The 15325-nt window shown below is 47.7% G+C and overlaps 1 protein-coding gene across 1 annotated transcript in view; it reads left to right on the top strand.

Moving 5' to 3' along the window:
- The window catches only part of ATAD3A (ATPase family AAA domain containing 3A), a 64211-nt gene extending 53052 nt beyond the window's left edge, over positions 1 to 11159 (top strand). The window contains exon 16 of the mRNA XM_074218734.1: positions 10821 to 11159. Coding sequence (XP_074074835.1) covers positions 10821 to 10988 — 168 coding nt within the window. The 3' untranslated portion in view covers positions 10989 to 11159. The remainder of the gene's footprint in view (positions 1 to 10820) is intronic.
- The last annotated feature ends 4166 nt before the right edge of the window (positions 11160 to 15325 follow it).

Below are 15325 nucleotides of genomic sequence, written 5' to 3'. Positions count from 1 at the left end.
CAGAGGAAAGGAGACATCCACCTGTGGATGTGGTCTAGCCAGAGACTCTCAGATCACTCTGCTGGAGAGGGGAGGACTTTGAACGAGTCAGTGATCTGCCCTGCACCTCCATTTCCCCTTCTGTAAAGCAGCAACAACAAGAATAGTTAGCATTTCTATCCATCATTTTCTATGCCTTACCTCATTTGATTTTCACACTCATCCTCTGAAGTAGCTGCTGGTATTAGCACCACTTTACAGAGAAAGAAACAGGTAAAAATGACTTGTCCAAGGTGTTCTCTGAGACAAGATTGCAACTCAGGTCTTTGAACCTCCAACCTATCGCCTCCAGTCTTATGAGCCAGAGCTGAGTCGCTCAAGCCTCACATGTCTCAAAGCTTGAGAGATTCCTCAGAGACAGAGCTGACGGGGGCACTAAAGCCACCCTTAGTCACTGTAACTCCAAACTGGGTCGAGGCTTTTTCACAGAGATAGGCAGTCTCATGGGGTCATCTGACTGTCAGATGTGCCCATGGCCTCTTTTCTGACCAATGGGCTAAAGTGGGCAGCTTCTCACAGTAGGGGCAATGAGAAATGCAGGGCACAGACTGGACCCACGTCCAGACTGGTTCTTCCAGTTCTGGGATCTCTGGGACAAACCCCTTTGTGCCTCTGGGTCACATTTTCCTTTTGTAAAGAAAACTGGACTAAGTGACTCTCTGTCAACCCTTCCACTTCTCATTCTGATCCCCACAGATCAGGGATAGTGGGCTGCCCTTCCCCTTCCTAGGAGCCACAAAGTTCAGTAACTGTGGGAGTAGGAGGGGATGGAGAGGTGTGGGTTCTGGCCTCCTTTCCTTCCTTTCCTTCCTTCCTTCCTTCCTTCCTTCCTTGCACTGCCACATTGGCCTACAGCCATATCTGAGTCCAACAGGACTGAAGCAGGGCCCAACCAACCCTCGGGGACACTGATGGTGGCATCCAGAAGGTCCATTCCCTCTCTGAACTCTGCCCACTTCTCCATCGGGCCCACCTCCATCCTGTGAGAATCTGAGAAGGCAGCAGTGTTGGAAGAGTTTCTCTTCCTTTCCAATTAAACCCATTTTAAAAAGTATTAAAATACTGGGAAGCAAGGAACCCTTTTCTTTGGCAAATTGTAGAAAATTGCTTTGTGGAGCAATAGGGATGAGATTGTTTCTCCTGAGTAAATGCCATTTTCAGAACATGGTAATTCCCTTTAACCAGGTCAGCCAGGCCTCATTGAAACTTTTCTTTCCTGAGCCTCCTCCTCCAGGCCTTCATACCTTTTGGCAGATAAGCTGTAGGTGGGCTTGTGCAGGTAGGCTCACTGTCACTGCCAGTGGCTGCTGCTCGGGACCTTGGGCCCACTGGGCTTCTTGATCCTCAGTAGTGGTAATGGAGTGTCACTAGTTTTTAGGACTTGGTACCATTAGAGGTAACTACTAACTGATGCAGAAAAGGACAGATTATTTTCCTAATCCTTCCTCCCTACCTGTCCCCTTCTGCCTCTGTAGCTTCAGGCTCCATCCTCTCACATCTCATCTTTGGCTCTCCCCTATAGCATCTGGTACTTAGCTGAATACCCTGAAGGGCTTTGGGTGGGAAGGAGGAGGAGTTGAAATGTGGTTGCTAGGTGATGAAGTTCTAGCTAGGGCTGCATCTGGGGGAGCTGTTTGAGGTGAAGCGAATGGAAATGCAAACCTAAGTGAAGTCCTTGAGTGCTGGAGCATCCTCCATCCAGGACTGTGCTGGTCTCAGACAGCTACAGGCCAGTACAGTCCATATGGATCTCCTCCCCTTAGCCAGAAGGGATCTTCTTCCTGCTGTGGTTTTCTTGCCATTCCCCGGGGGGACCATCACCAGGCATGCCTACCCATCTCCATTCAGCCTTAACCACAGAAGCCTGGCATGGTTTCTGTCTGCCTAATACCCATTTTCCTCTTCAGAAACCCATAAAAATAGCTATAATGCAGTCAATTGATTTCACTCTTTTATAAATTTAAGCCCTGGTCTTGACCACATTTGCCTTTCCCCCCCCCCTTCTCATGAGACTTGCTTGAAGCATTTCAGATTTCTTCTAGCTTTCCATCCATGTAGTCCTTGGCTGCTCCAACAAGTGAGCAAGTTCTCCTTACCTTGCTCCCATTATGACTGCGGAATTAGGAGGTGTGAGACCTGACTCTGGACTCAGTCCTTGCATTTGGCCAGGAGCCTTCTGTGAGAGGATGCTAAGTCAGCCGATTCTTCTGTATTTATAGGTGCAGGCAATTGAATGCGGGCCCCTGGCAGGTTTTGTTGTTTGTAGCCTAGACCTGAATGAAATGTCTTTGCATAAGAAGCACCTTCTCAGGGATACTTCAGGGTTTTTTTTTTAAGTTGCAAAATACAGGTGTTGATTTGGTCTAGACTTAGTAAATTAACCAAGGGAGTTGGGCCTTTTCAGATTGACCGAGCTGTTCAAATTTGGACCAGTACATAAACCTGAAATATTGTAAGCAATAACCTCAAAAGTTGCAAACTAGGTGCCCTAGAAAAGCAAACCTTTTTAAATTCATCCATGAACAAATAGTAGCTGAGACGCTTTTTAGCAATCAGTCAACATTTATTATGTGTCCCACCTGCATGGGGTCTTTATTGAACCACTCAACAATGTCTGAACTAGATCTTAGTGCTATAATGAAGAGAGAGATGAGAACGTATGTCTGTAGTTGTCATTATTAAAAAGGAACCAGCTTATGCAAATGGATTCATTCATCTGCTGACTGAGAGATGGACCCAGTGGAAAGGGATTTCAGATTAAAAACTAAACCTAGTTCAACGTGTATAACCTGTATCAGATTACTTACTGTCAAGAGGAGGGGAGAGGCAGGGAGAAGAATGTGAAACTCAAAATCACACCAAAAATGAATGCTGAAAACTATCTTTACATGTATTTGGAAAAAAAATAAGGATTTAGGGTAGCTTAGGGAACTGGTAGAAATTGGAGACTTGGCAGACTTAGAAGCAGATTTTTTTTTAAGGTTTTTTGGTAAGGCAAACAGGGTTAAGTGGCTTGCCCAAGGCCACACAGCTAGATAATTATTAAGTGTCTGAGACCGGATTTGAACCCAGGTACTCCTGACTCCAGGGCCGGTGCTTTATCCACTAGGCCACCTAGCCGCCCCTGATTTTTTTTTTTTTTGGAAGTATTTTTAAGTTCAGAAAACAAGTTAAAAATTGGTTTTTTTTAAAATAATTATTAACTCAAGCAGGTACAGAATTTTTTAAATGAACTTTTCAAGTTTAGTGCCTGAATTGAGGTTTGACTTGCCCATAACTATGAAGCACATTGTATAGTCTTTTCCTTGGTTCTTAAGAGCTATTTCTTAGTCTTCATCAGGCCATGTTCCTTTCTACTTTGTTTGTCCTATGACTATGGTTCTCTGACAGCCACTTAGACTTGAACCTTCCTTACCACAGCTAGCAGGACTTCCACTGCCTAGAATCCATCCCAAAGGAGGGAATGGGAATTGCTTATTATAATGATGTCTTCTTTATCAGCATACCTAGGGGAGAGGAGGTTTAGCAGCTTCTTTGTATGGGATTGATTTCTGTGTTTTCTTCCTAAGAAGTCACACTCCAACTCCAGTGTTGTGGTTCTCCTGTTAGCATGATCTGGGTCATTCCAAATTTCAGATTCTGGGAGATGTCAGTGGGTTACCGTTAATGAAACCTCCCTGAGAGGACAGGTGTGCTAGTCTTATAAGGGGGCTGTATTTACATCTAAAGCCAGGTCTGGAGCTTCTGGAACCAGCTCCTTACATATGTCTCTGCTTCCCAAAAAAGCAGGGCCCGGCTGTGGGTACAGCAGGAATGGTAGAGAAGGTGGGAGTGGAGAGAATTATTTATGTGCTGGCAGATATATTTAGAATAATGTTCTGCTGTCTCCATCAAAGACTTAGCTTAGCGTGTTACCACGGAGAGGGAAGCGGTACGTCCAGCACAGACCCAAAACGATGCTTCTGACAAACTTAGGCAAAATGCAAATCATATCTGGTGGTCAACTACGCTCATCTTCTTCAGAGCAAAGGCCTCTAGAGCCAGATCTGCTCTCTGTATTTGATATTTTCTGTTCCCACTAAGATGTCACTATCATCAATTTTGTGACTTCCCTTCTAATTTTTATGTGAGCTATAGACTTGAGCACCCTCAGGGACAAGGGTCTTTTTACTCTCATGTCCCAAAGACCTGCATGACCTATTGTGCCCCTCAGGCCAACCCTGTTTTCCATATCTTAGTAGGTGTCTCATCATTTGTGGGTAGACCCGAGCACTGTTGCCCTCCCCCCAAACAAATGACTTTTACTTGGAAAGTAAAGTTGGGGCATGAACCCTCCAAGAAGAAAGGGGTCTATCTAAATGTGATGTAAAATAAAGCAGAAACCTTCCTCTATCACCTCTGGTGATTCTCATAGACTCAAGGGATATTGATGGAGGGAATATAGAAAATTTTGGTAAAGATGATGAAGTCTTGGGTCAGTAACTGGAGACCTTCAGGACACAGGTAGTGTTGCCATCATTTGCCAATCAAAGGCAAGAGCTTCAGGAGAGACAGATTGGCAAAGTAACCGACCAATAAAGAAGATGGTTTCTGAGAACAGTATTTGGATTTCTGGACCAAAGCTTCAAATGAAGGAATGACACACTCTTAAGATCTGGTACTTAGATAGTTGACTGGAGTCTTGGGACTCAGATCCAAGGTTGGCTTTTTTTTCCCCAAATATTTTATTTTTCTTCCAAATACATGTAAAAAAATGTTAACATTTGTTTTTTAAAATTTTGAGTTTCAAATGTTGTCTCCCTCCTCCACTCCCAACCCCACCCCCATCGATAAGAAGGTAGGCAGTTTGATATAGATTATACGTGTGCAGTCAGGCAAAACATAATTCCACAGTAAAGAAAAGTGTGCCTTGATCTGCCAAACTCCATCATTTCTTTCTCTGGCGTTGGATATTATTTTTCTTCATGAGTCCTTCAGAATTGTCTTGCTGAGAATAACAAAGTCATTCATTGCTGTTCATTGTACAATACAGCTATTACTGTGTCCAAATGTTCTAGTTCTGCTCACTTCACTTGGCATAAGTTCATATAAGTTTTTCCTGAAATCATCCGTGTTCCTCATTTCTAACAACACAATAATACTTCATCATAATCAGGCCACAGCTTGTTCAACCATTCCACAATTGATGGGCATCCCCACAATTTCTAATTTTTTGCCACCACAGAAAGAGCTGCTATGAATATGTGTTGTACATCATTGGCACTCCCCCCCCCCCTTTTTTTTTTAAATCTCTTTGGGACCTTGCAGTGGTGTTGCCAGATCAAAGGTTTTATAGCTCTTTGGGTATAGTTCCAAATTGCTCTGGAGAAAGGTTGGATCAGTTCACAACTCCACCGACAATAGTGTCCCAGTTTTCCCCCCAGCCCCTCCAACATTGATCATTTGCCCTTTTTGTCATATTAGCCAATCTGATAGGTGGGAGGTAGCACTTCACTGTGTGTTGTGTACCTAATCTATTCCATCAATCTGCTACTCAAATTCTTAGCCTGTACCAGATTGTTTTGATGATTACGTCTTTGTAATACAGTTTTTGAGATCTGATATGGTTAAGCTACTTTCCTTCATTTTTTTCCCATTGATTCCCTTAATACTCTTAACCTTTTGGTCTTTCAGGTGAATTTTATTTTTTCTAGCTCTATAAAATAATTTGTTGGTAGATTGATTGGTGGCACTAAATAATTTAGGTAGAATTGTCATGTTTGTTATATTGGTGCAATGTACCCATGAGCAATGAATATTTTTCCACTTGTATTGATCTGATTTGATTTGTCTGTATCTAGATTTGTCTTGGCAGATAAGATTCTTAAGTACTTTAAATTGTCTATAGTTATTTTAAATGGAATCTCTTTCTATTTCTTCCTTTGTTGATAATATATAGAAATGCTAATAATTTATGTGGGTTTACTTTAAATCCTGCAACTTTGCTAAAATTGCTATTTATTTCTATTCGTGTGTTTGTAGTTGAGGTGGTGTGGTTTGGGGGGGGCTGCAGTGTAGGAAAACAAACCTCAATAGAGACAAAACGGGAATTTGCACAAAGGGGAAAACAACATCTGGAGATGTCTCCTCGGGTGATACCGCGGGCCACTTAAAATACCACAAATTAACCTTATTTGTGTTTTATTGCATTTTTAGTTGTGCTGTTAAAACATTTCTCAATTCCATTTTCAGTTGGTTTGCTACACTCTGGAATTTTGACCTCTCTAGGAGGGTTTGAAAAACAAGGTGAATCGCAGTGCTTCATTCAAAGAGGCAAATTTGACCTTTTGTGTGTCACTGATGACTAGTGGAATGAGGAATGATATGACGGCTAAGGAGAACAGTTCTGGGGGAACAAGGGGGGCAGAGTTGCATTGAACAGTGAGAAAAGAGATACCGAGGGAAATATGTTAGAAGACATTTAGCTAAAGCCCGGGGTGCCTGATACAGAGGTGAATGAGTAGACCACCTAGATGGAGAGAAAACACCAATGACCTTAAAAACAAGATGGAGAAGGAATGGGACTTCATTCATTTTTCTCCCGGCTGAAGCTCTGTCCCCCAAAAGCCAAGCAGCTGATGACAGATGGCTTCCCTGCCCTTCAGTCAGCACTATCTGCTCTTCTTGGTCTGCCTGATCTGGAGGGAAGCGACCACTTCAGTTTTAGAGTTTGTGGGAGAGAAGTTGAAGGCTCACTAAAAGATGTGAGGAAAGATTTCACAGATTTTCATTAAAAATAAAAACAAAAAAGGGTATTGTAACTCTTTGTGGGGAAAAGGGGCTCCTCTAAAGGACAAGAACCCTGCTTGGGATGGATGGAATGAAGAGACAGAGCTTCTTGACCCTTTATTTGCCTTCTTTTTCTGACAATTAGAATGAGCTTTTAACCTGGAAAGGACAAGCACCCAAATGACCAGTGTGGAGAAGCTACCCACAAGAAGCAGGGAGTCGGCAAGAGCCCTCCTGGTGCCCAGATGGACCAGACGGTGGCTAGATGGGCCAGGCTCTTGGGATGGTATCATCAGACAGGATTGAAGAAGGACAAATAGGCTGAGGGCTTGGCTTCCAATTTCTGATCAGAGTTTGAAAACATGTAGAAAATGAAGCCATGCTTGCAGAGAGCCAGTATGGGTGGCATCATCACAGGATACCCAGGCCCAACACAGGAGCCTAGCTCGATTCCCTCAGGCCAAAACTGAGGGTTTTCTAGAAGTCCAAGGGCCAGGCTGTGGGTATCATTTACCTGAACCGAGAGAACTTGAAGTTGTCTCGTGCTGTTCCTAGCAAATGTGAGGAGATGTGGGATAGAGATATAGAGTGGAGCCAGTCAAGCCAGTGAATGTTATAAGTGTCTAATGTAGGCCAAGCCTGTCCTCAAGAAGCTAACAGGCTGCCTTTCTAGCCTGAGGTGGGGGAAACCTAGCTAAATAACCTTCATCTGAAAACACCCTGAAGGTTTGGTGAACTGCAAGCCCCATATGATTCCATCTAACTAGGTGGTTTGACCACCTAGAAAGTCATGTCCTCTGTAAAAGGCACCAGGGCTGAGACCTTTGCTTTGTTTGGGGCAGGGCCATTCTAGAAAGGTCTGGATGAACTGGAGTGTGCTTAGCGAAGGCTGATGGAGGTTGGGGATGGGCCTTGAAGTCAGGCCTTATGAGAGTTGGTTAAAAGAACCAAGAATGTTTAGCCCAGAGAAGACTTGGTGCAGGTGGACAGACCAGGAGGCTTTTCTCTGAGCATGGAAGCAAATTTGGGCATGAGGAGAATAAAACCTTTCTAACTGATAAAGTAGGTAGATTGCTTCTGAGGACAGGACAGTTGGCTGCGTGACCATTGAGGGGGGGGGTCAGAATTAGGCCCCTTCCTTCTCTAGGTGGATAGTGAAGAGAGCTTGTGGCCTAGAGGTGCCCTAGGCTGGAGGTGAGGGGTAGAGGGGGAATTACAGCCCATGCTGGGTTTACTTTTAGAGGTCTTTGTGGGTTCAAGATTTTGTTTTTCCTTGGGTCCAGGACAGGACTGTGAGCAGCTCTCCAGCCTTCTGCCACAAACATTTTGGGGTCTGCTTTTTTATGCACTGGGGCTCCCATCTTTGAATATCAGGCAATCCCTAGCCTGAAGACTAAATACAGCATCTGCCTCATCCTTTGTTCTTGCTTAAAAGAGATTTCTTTATTTTTCTCCATATAAACTGTCTGCGTCGAGTTACTGTGTTAGACTTTGCTTTTTACCTTGCCATCTTTTCCTAGGAGCAGTGACAGGGGGTGGAAGACTGGCTTTGGATGGGGGGGGGGTGGCTGCCTGTCTGAGCTGGAAAGCCCCCCTTGGGCTGCCTCAATAGGCCACTCTGGGTGGAGCTCAGGGCACGCACGCGCGCGCACACACACACACACACACAGCATTCTCCCAACCTGGAGGAAGGTGCAGGTCCAGCCCTATGGCATCTCTAAATCTCCCATGTGAGAGCTTTGAGGGTCTCCCTGATGAGAGCCTGTGATCTTGGGTGAGCCACCCTCCTCCGTGCCTCAACTTTCCCCCGTGAATGTGAACTTCCCAGGATGGGGATGAACATCATCTTCCTTCTCACACAGGCTCCCAGGCCAGTGACAATCCTGTAAACAGTAAGAGCCAACTTTCGGACCCCTTGAGGTTTACAAAGCATGCTGTGTATACCATCCTTATTTGACCTCCATAATAACTCAGTGAAATAAGCATTTTACCAATGAAGAAAAGAGACTATAAGGTTAAGTGATTTATCTGTAATTGTGGGTCAGGATTTGAACTCAGATCTTTTGGATACCAAGTCCAACCCACTTTGATTATTATTCTAAATCCTAGAAAAGAGAAGGATCTGTGTTGGTGCTTCTCCCTCCATCCCCCTGAACCAGTGTCAAATGACACTGAAAATGGGGGGATGGACATGACAGAGCTCAGATGTGGGGCCTTAGACCTTCTGCCAACTAGAAAAATATGTTCATGGTGGTTAATTTTTTATCAGCATTGGGTGCTTTCAGATTTTATTTTTTAATTTATTCCTCCTTTGCTTCATTGTGGCCTAGAGATGATGATGTGTTCTCTGAAACTTTGCTAGCCGACCTCAGGTGGAGAGGGCTCATTGGAGGGTGGGGGCCATGGAGGGAATCTCAGAAACCATCAGCACAGATGAGGAAACTGAGGCCAGAGAAGGGGGGGGGGCTCACCCCTGGTCACCAGAGCCAAAATTGGAACCTCAGTCATTTCTGGGTTGAAGATTTTCACTTTTCATTTGTCTTCCTGACACTTAGAAGGTCGGAGTTAGCCACAAAATTGGTTTTCTTAGTCTTTATTTTTAAAAAATAGACACCTTATTTAGAAAGTGATGTGGACAGGAATGGAGAATCAGCTCCTGGCCTGTAGGTGGGGGTGGTCTGGGGCAGAGGCCACTGCTCTGGACCCCTGGCCAGCCTCTGGGAGGATCCTTGGAGGAAGGGGTTTCTTCTGCCTCCTCCTTCCTCCTCACCCTCCCCCCACCCCAGCTCCTGGCCTGCCTTCCTGGAAGTAAAAATTAATTTACTTCAAAACTGCCTGAAGGCCAATTGTGAATTCCTCCACTTGACAGCACCTTCCCCAATGAGGCAGGTGAGAGATTGGTCAGAAATGTCTGCATGGAAAGACAGGCTCTGTCTCCTGAATGGCAGAGCTGGGCCCCGCGGGGACGGCGCAGTCCCCATTTGCTTTCTTGACAGCTCAGGCCCTGAGCTTTCTATTTTTAGAAGGTCATTGAGAAAATCAGTGGCGCGTGAACAGCACCGCATCGCCGGGACTTCCACCATGGAACTGATGGGCATTGCGGGCCAGGGAGAGGCCGATGCTGGCTGTGGCCTGAACTGGGGGGGATGGGTTAGCATGTGAAGTCCAAGCCCAGGGAAGCCTCCCTTTGGAGTGAGCTGCCCAGTGGCCCCCAGGGAGATGCCCTACTTTGAACGTCATGGGGCCAGTGGAATCTGGACCTGGATAGGAAGGGGATGGGGGAGCCCCTGAACAGTCACAAGGTGCAATATCCCCCATGGGCTGATGGAGCTCATCAGGAGGCCTGGGGACAGGGTTCCTCCTTGACCTCCAGGACATCCACTTGGCTCCAGGGAGCTACCTTCCCTTCCCGAGCTGGGCCAGCCTTGGACCAAGCCAGGGTTTTCACTGCAGGTGCCAGGCCCTGAGACCCAGATTACCTACGCACACACCCCTCCCCAATAAAGAACCAAGAATCCTATTGACTTACTAGGCTTGGGGCCACTTCTGAAGCTTACTTTGCATTAACTGGTGTGAACATCTAATCATATCCAGATAGAGCCCCGGGCCCCAACCTGTCTGCCTGACATGGAGAAAGGTTGGCCTTCCTTTTGGGGACCCCCTGAAAGCCCAGGCCTCAGTCAGGCTGTTTTGCCCAGAGTATACATCAGATTTTCATAAGTGCAAAGATGTTGGGGAGAGCAGGAGCTCTAAGTAATGGGGTGCCCCTCAATGAGTGGCCAACCCCCTCTTCCATCTGCTTGCCACTCAGTCAGGGTTTGGTGAACACCTGACCCTGTCGAGGCCTTTGCAGTGACTTCCAGGGTCAAAACTCCCAGCTCCAGCCTATGAGCAAGCAGGGAGTTAGGGGAGGCGGGGGGCTCCAAGGGTGAGGCCTGGACAGGCCACCAAAGTGTCTGGTGATAGCAGATATAGTCACTGCTCATCCCTATCCCTTGTCCTCTCTCCTGCAGGCCTTAGCCTATGCCTCAGAAGACGGCATCCTCACGGAAGCCATGATGGATGCCCGCGTGAAGGACGCCATCCAACAGCATCAGCAAAAGATGGAGTGGCTGAAAACAGAGGGCATGGAGGGTAGCAAGAGCCAGCCTCTGCCTCTCTTCAAGGAGAGCCTGGTGTGAGGGTGGCAGCCCCCAGGACGTGGGGGAGGAAGGGGCTGTAGAATCATGTGTGGAAGCCGGAGCTGGGCCTGGGGCCAAGCCTGCCTTCCTGCTCCTCCTGTCCTTGGAGGCTTTTTTAAAATATTCCCAAGAACTCACCGCGGCAGGAGCCACATTAAAGGATCTACTACACACTGACCTGTGCTCATTTGTGGGCTGGGGTCTTTCTGTCTGTTGTGCCCAAGAGCAACCACTGAGGAAGAGACCTCCATTCTCAGGCCCTGAGGCACAGCTGGAAGCCCAGCTGGGGAGGAAGGACCATTAGGACCCTGATGGCTGACATGGTGCCCACAGAGAGTCACTGGCACAGCAAAGATTAGAACCCAGCTCTCCCACTCCCAGTCTGGTTCTTTCTGTTGTCTTACATCGCTGAGATGACGTGAGGTGCCCAGGGGAATCGTGGCCCCAAAATGCCTTTGAGCTGCTCCCCACCCCCACCTTTAGGCTGTCTTCGAAGAGAGATCCCGATAGCCAGAGCTGGTCATTCCCCAGTGGGGAATGAACAGAAGGTTCCCTAGAGGCCCTCAGAAAGGTGAAGAGCTGGGGCCTGTGGCCGATTACCTTTCCACGTGCCCCCTTCCCCCTTCCCCCTCCCATCATGGGCCAGCCTCTGTTCCTGCCTCTTCTGTGGGTTCCTCCTCCACTGGGCCTGACTGCTCATTGCCCCTTAGTATGGACTGACCTGCCTTAGGGCTGGAAACCACCAGCACCCCCAGTCATAAATACTCCAAACCAGTCCACACTGATCCTCAACTTGAGAGACAAGTGAGCCGCACCCCCAGGACTTGAAGCGGAAGGCCCCTGATTGTGGCTCCCCAGTTTCCTGTCCTTACTGCCCATAGTCAAGGAACTGAGCTGGACCCTACCTGCTGTTTGGGTTTGGGGAGGGTGGTTTACTCTTGGGAAGGAGATGAACAGACGTCTGGCCCAGCTGTGCCTGGGCTGGAGACGCTGGCCTAGATGAAGGACCTTCCAGAGCCTGTAGGATTCCAGTGATCTGCATCTTGTAAATTCTCAATGTGTGATCAACCTCACACCAGACTTCTGGCCAGGGGGAGGGAAAGGGCCAGGATGGGCCAGGATGGGCCAGGCCCAGAACCCAGCCTTCTACTGTCCTTTCCCAGGGATTTAACTCTCTCATTCCCAACCAAGTGGCCATTGGCTATTCATGACCATGATTGCAGCTGAAAACAAGGTGCCCCCCTACTGGGACCTGTAACTCCACTACCACCACCATCTGCCACACCATGGGTCATCCCAAGGTTACCTAAAAATCAACAGAAAAGGTTCCTGGAGTTAATCTGTCCCATGGACCTCTTGGACCCTCAAGCACCCAGCCTCAGGCTAGTGATACCCCTTGACCATTGCCTTTTTAATTCCTTCAAGCTAATGACCAGGTCTCAAAGTTCCCTATCAGAGGTGGGGTTTATGGGGAAGGACAACAAGCTAAAGCAGGTGACCTGCCAGAGGCCCCAAGAGGTAGCTGGAAAGGGAGCCTAATCCTGCCTAGAAAGCTACCTCATGTCCAGGGATGGGAAATAGGAAAGAGTCAGGAAGATGGCAGTGCCTACCGAAAACTCGCCTCGATTGGGCCTGAGCTAAAGAAGACAGGAGGACCCCTAGCTTCGCCTCAGTCCTGCCCTGTCCACTTTTGGGAGGTTGAGAACCAGACATAGCATTTATACTTAGGTCTTCTGTCCCACAAGGGAACTTCTTAGGGACGTTATGGAGCTAGGTTAACCTTCCTAGCAAGAGATCTATTGTAAGTAAGCAGGGTTCAATCATCAAGAAATCTAAATGATGGAGCCTTTGATTTTTTCACCGGGTGTATCAAAAAGCCCGATCCAAGATCCCCAGCTGGTCCCTCCTGGACTTGAGAAGAACCCTGCCTCAAGAACAGCTTCCTCAAGTACCTAGTCTTCCAGGCTCTAGGAAGAGGGGTGGGGAGGTGGGACTCAACCTCCGAAGACAACTTTGGGGCAGCTCTCCCCATTTTCTTTACACTAAACCTCAATTTGCCTCTGTACAAGTTCCCACACATTGTTCCTCGGACAGGTCTAATCCACATCCCCCCCTTCCCCCCATGGAGTCTTCTCCAAGAGAAATAAACAACCCCGGTTCTTTGCGTTTACTTGATCTTGAGGCCTTTCCCTATCTCTGGAGACCGAGCGTATCAGGTCTAAAATGTGGTGCACCCAGAACCAAACAATAATCTGGATTATCACCTTCAGCTAGGCAGTATAGGCCTTGGAGTCAGGGAGACCTAAATTCAAATCCAGCCTTGAACAACTGCTAACTGGGTGACCCTGGGCTAATCACTTAACTGCTTCCTGCCTCAGTTTCCTTATCTGCAATGCAATAGCACCTCCTTCCCAGAGTTGTGAGGATCAGATGAGATCTTAGGAAGAACTTGCAAACCTAGCAATTAGAGCTGGAAACTTCCTCCCTCACTGCAGCATTATTTTGGGGACATTGTCACATCATTCTGTGGATACATATTAAGTTCAAGGTCCAGTGAACCCCTCCTCCCCACCCCTAATTTCTCTCAAACTGCTGCCTAGCCCTGTCTCCCCCTCCTCTTCCTACGCATCCTATCCTTGGAAAGTCAATTTTTGAACCCAAGGGTAAGACTTTACATTTATCCTTATTTGATCTCATCTCAAAACTGGCCCAGTGGTCCATCCCAGCAGGACCTTTTCCAACACACCAGGCCAACAAGACATCAAGAAGATAACTAAATCCTGCAAGCCAACCAGAGCTGAGGTTGCCCCACCCCCACCCCCAGTCCTGGGTCTACAGGAAGCAAAAGAAGAGGCAGACTCGGGACATGCCCCAAACATTTTTACTGACGGAGGCAACCAGGCCCAGGGAGAGGGAGGGATGTAGTCATGGTGGGCAGGCTGGTGGAGGTGATCACAGTGAAAGGCCACAGGGGCCTGAGGCAGCTCTGGTCTGGGCCTACACTAAAAAGCCTTGAGATGAGGGGACTATCTGGGAGTAAACAACTCTCCCCTTCCGGGGAACCAGACTCGAGCTAAAACAGCTCAAACACCCAGAAGAACCCCAGAAGAACCCCTATCTTGCTGATGACAAAGTTGGAGAAGACCAGTAGTTCTCCATCCTCTCCGTTACCTGTGCGTAACTCCATGCAGACCTCATGAAATCATGGACATGTGCTTCATACATGTGATCACTCATGTTCACACATGCATAGACTGGCAAGCAATTCACCCCAACCTAGTTTATTTCTTCCTAGAGGAACTTCCAGGAATGGTCCCTAGGAGCCCTTCTCTCCTTGTCCCCATCGCTCTCTCCTTTGTCTCAGGTCTATGACCCTCCCCTACAAACCCCTGACCCTCCCCCCAGTGATAGACTGAGCCCTTTGTCCACGATCAGGCCCTGGGCCTTGCAGAACAGGGCAATGGAACTCACTCTCTCCTACCACCACCTCTGCTTCCTCTGGACACCCAGCCCTGCCTCATTATCCTGCCTGGATGATGGGTCTTCTTCCTTTCTGAGGCCCCAACAACATTCCCCTCATAGCCTGATAAACGAACACAAATGTGGACAGGAAATACACAGACACCAGTCATTAAAAAAAATAGTAACAGATGTGATCCTAGACAGAGGAGCTGACCAGAGACAATTAAACCAATGGATGGAATGGACCAGGAGTTGACTCCGCTTAGTGGGCAGCCCCCAAGGCCCTGAGGGGTGGAGACGTGCTGGGCAGAGCCCAGAGTTGGGATGGAGGGTCAAGGAATACGGATGGGGACTGACCAAAAACAATCAGGTAGGTACTCCTAAAAAAGCACAGCTGGGACAGAGCTGTCTCAACCCCCTTCTTCCCTCCCCCTCTCCATCTACCCAGCACCCTGGAGCCAATTTTTAAAAATCTACACACACACACACACACACACACACACACACACACACACACTCTCCCCTTCCAGGGGTCTAAGTCACCCAACTGCCACCCCACCCTGTCTGGCTCTGGCACCTTCCTGCCAAGATCCTCTATGTGCTTAAGGGAAGAGGGTCACCCCGCCCCGCTCTTGTCTATCCCTCCAACATTTCTTCAGGGATTTTCAAGTGTGGCATTTCTCTCCTGATTCTAAATTGGGAAACAGACACAACAAAGCAAAACAGCCTGGGAGTCCCAGATAGCCCTATCTCTCTCCTGGGCCATTTCTCCCTCCCACTTTCTTCTTCCCTGCCCTTTCCTACAGTCAGATGATCCCAGTTCAGCACAGACCCTAAGGGGACTCCATCCCATCCCCTCCCACCCCAAACCCTAT

The sequence above is a fragment of the Macrotis lagotis genome, chromosome 1 (assembly GCF_037893015.1).
Source record: "Macrotis lagotis isolate mMagLag1 chromosome 1, bilby.v1.9.chrom.fasta, whole genome shotgun sequence".
Lineage (NCBI taxonomy): Eukaryota > Metazoa > Chordata > Mammalia > Peramelemorphia > Peramelidae > Macrotis > Macrotis lagotis.
The sequence above is the reverse complement of the archived record's forward strand: the minus strand, read 5'-3'. Positions and strand labels throughout refer to the sequence as shown.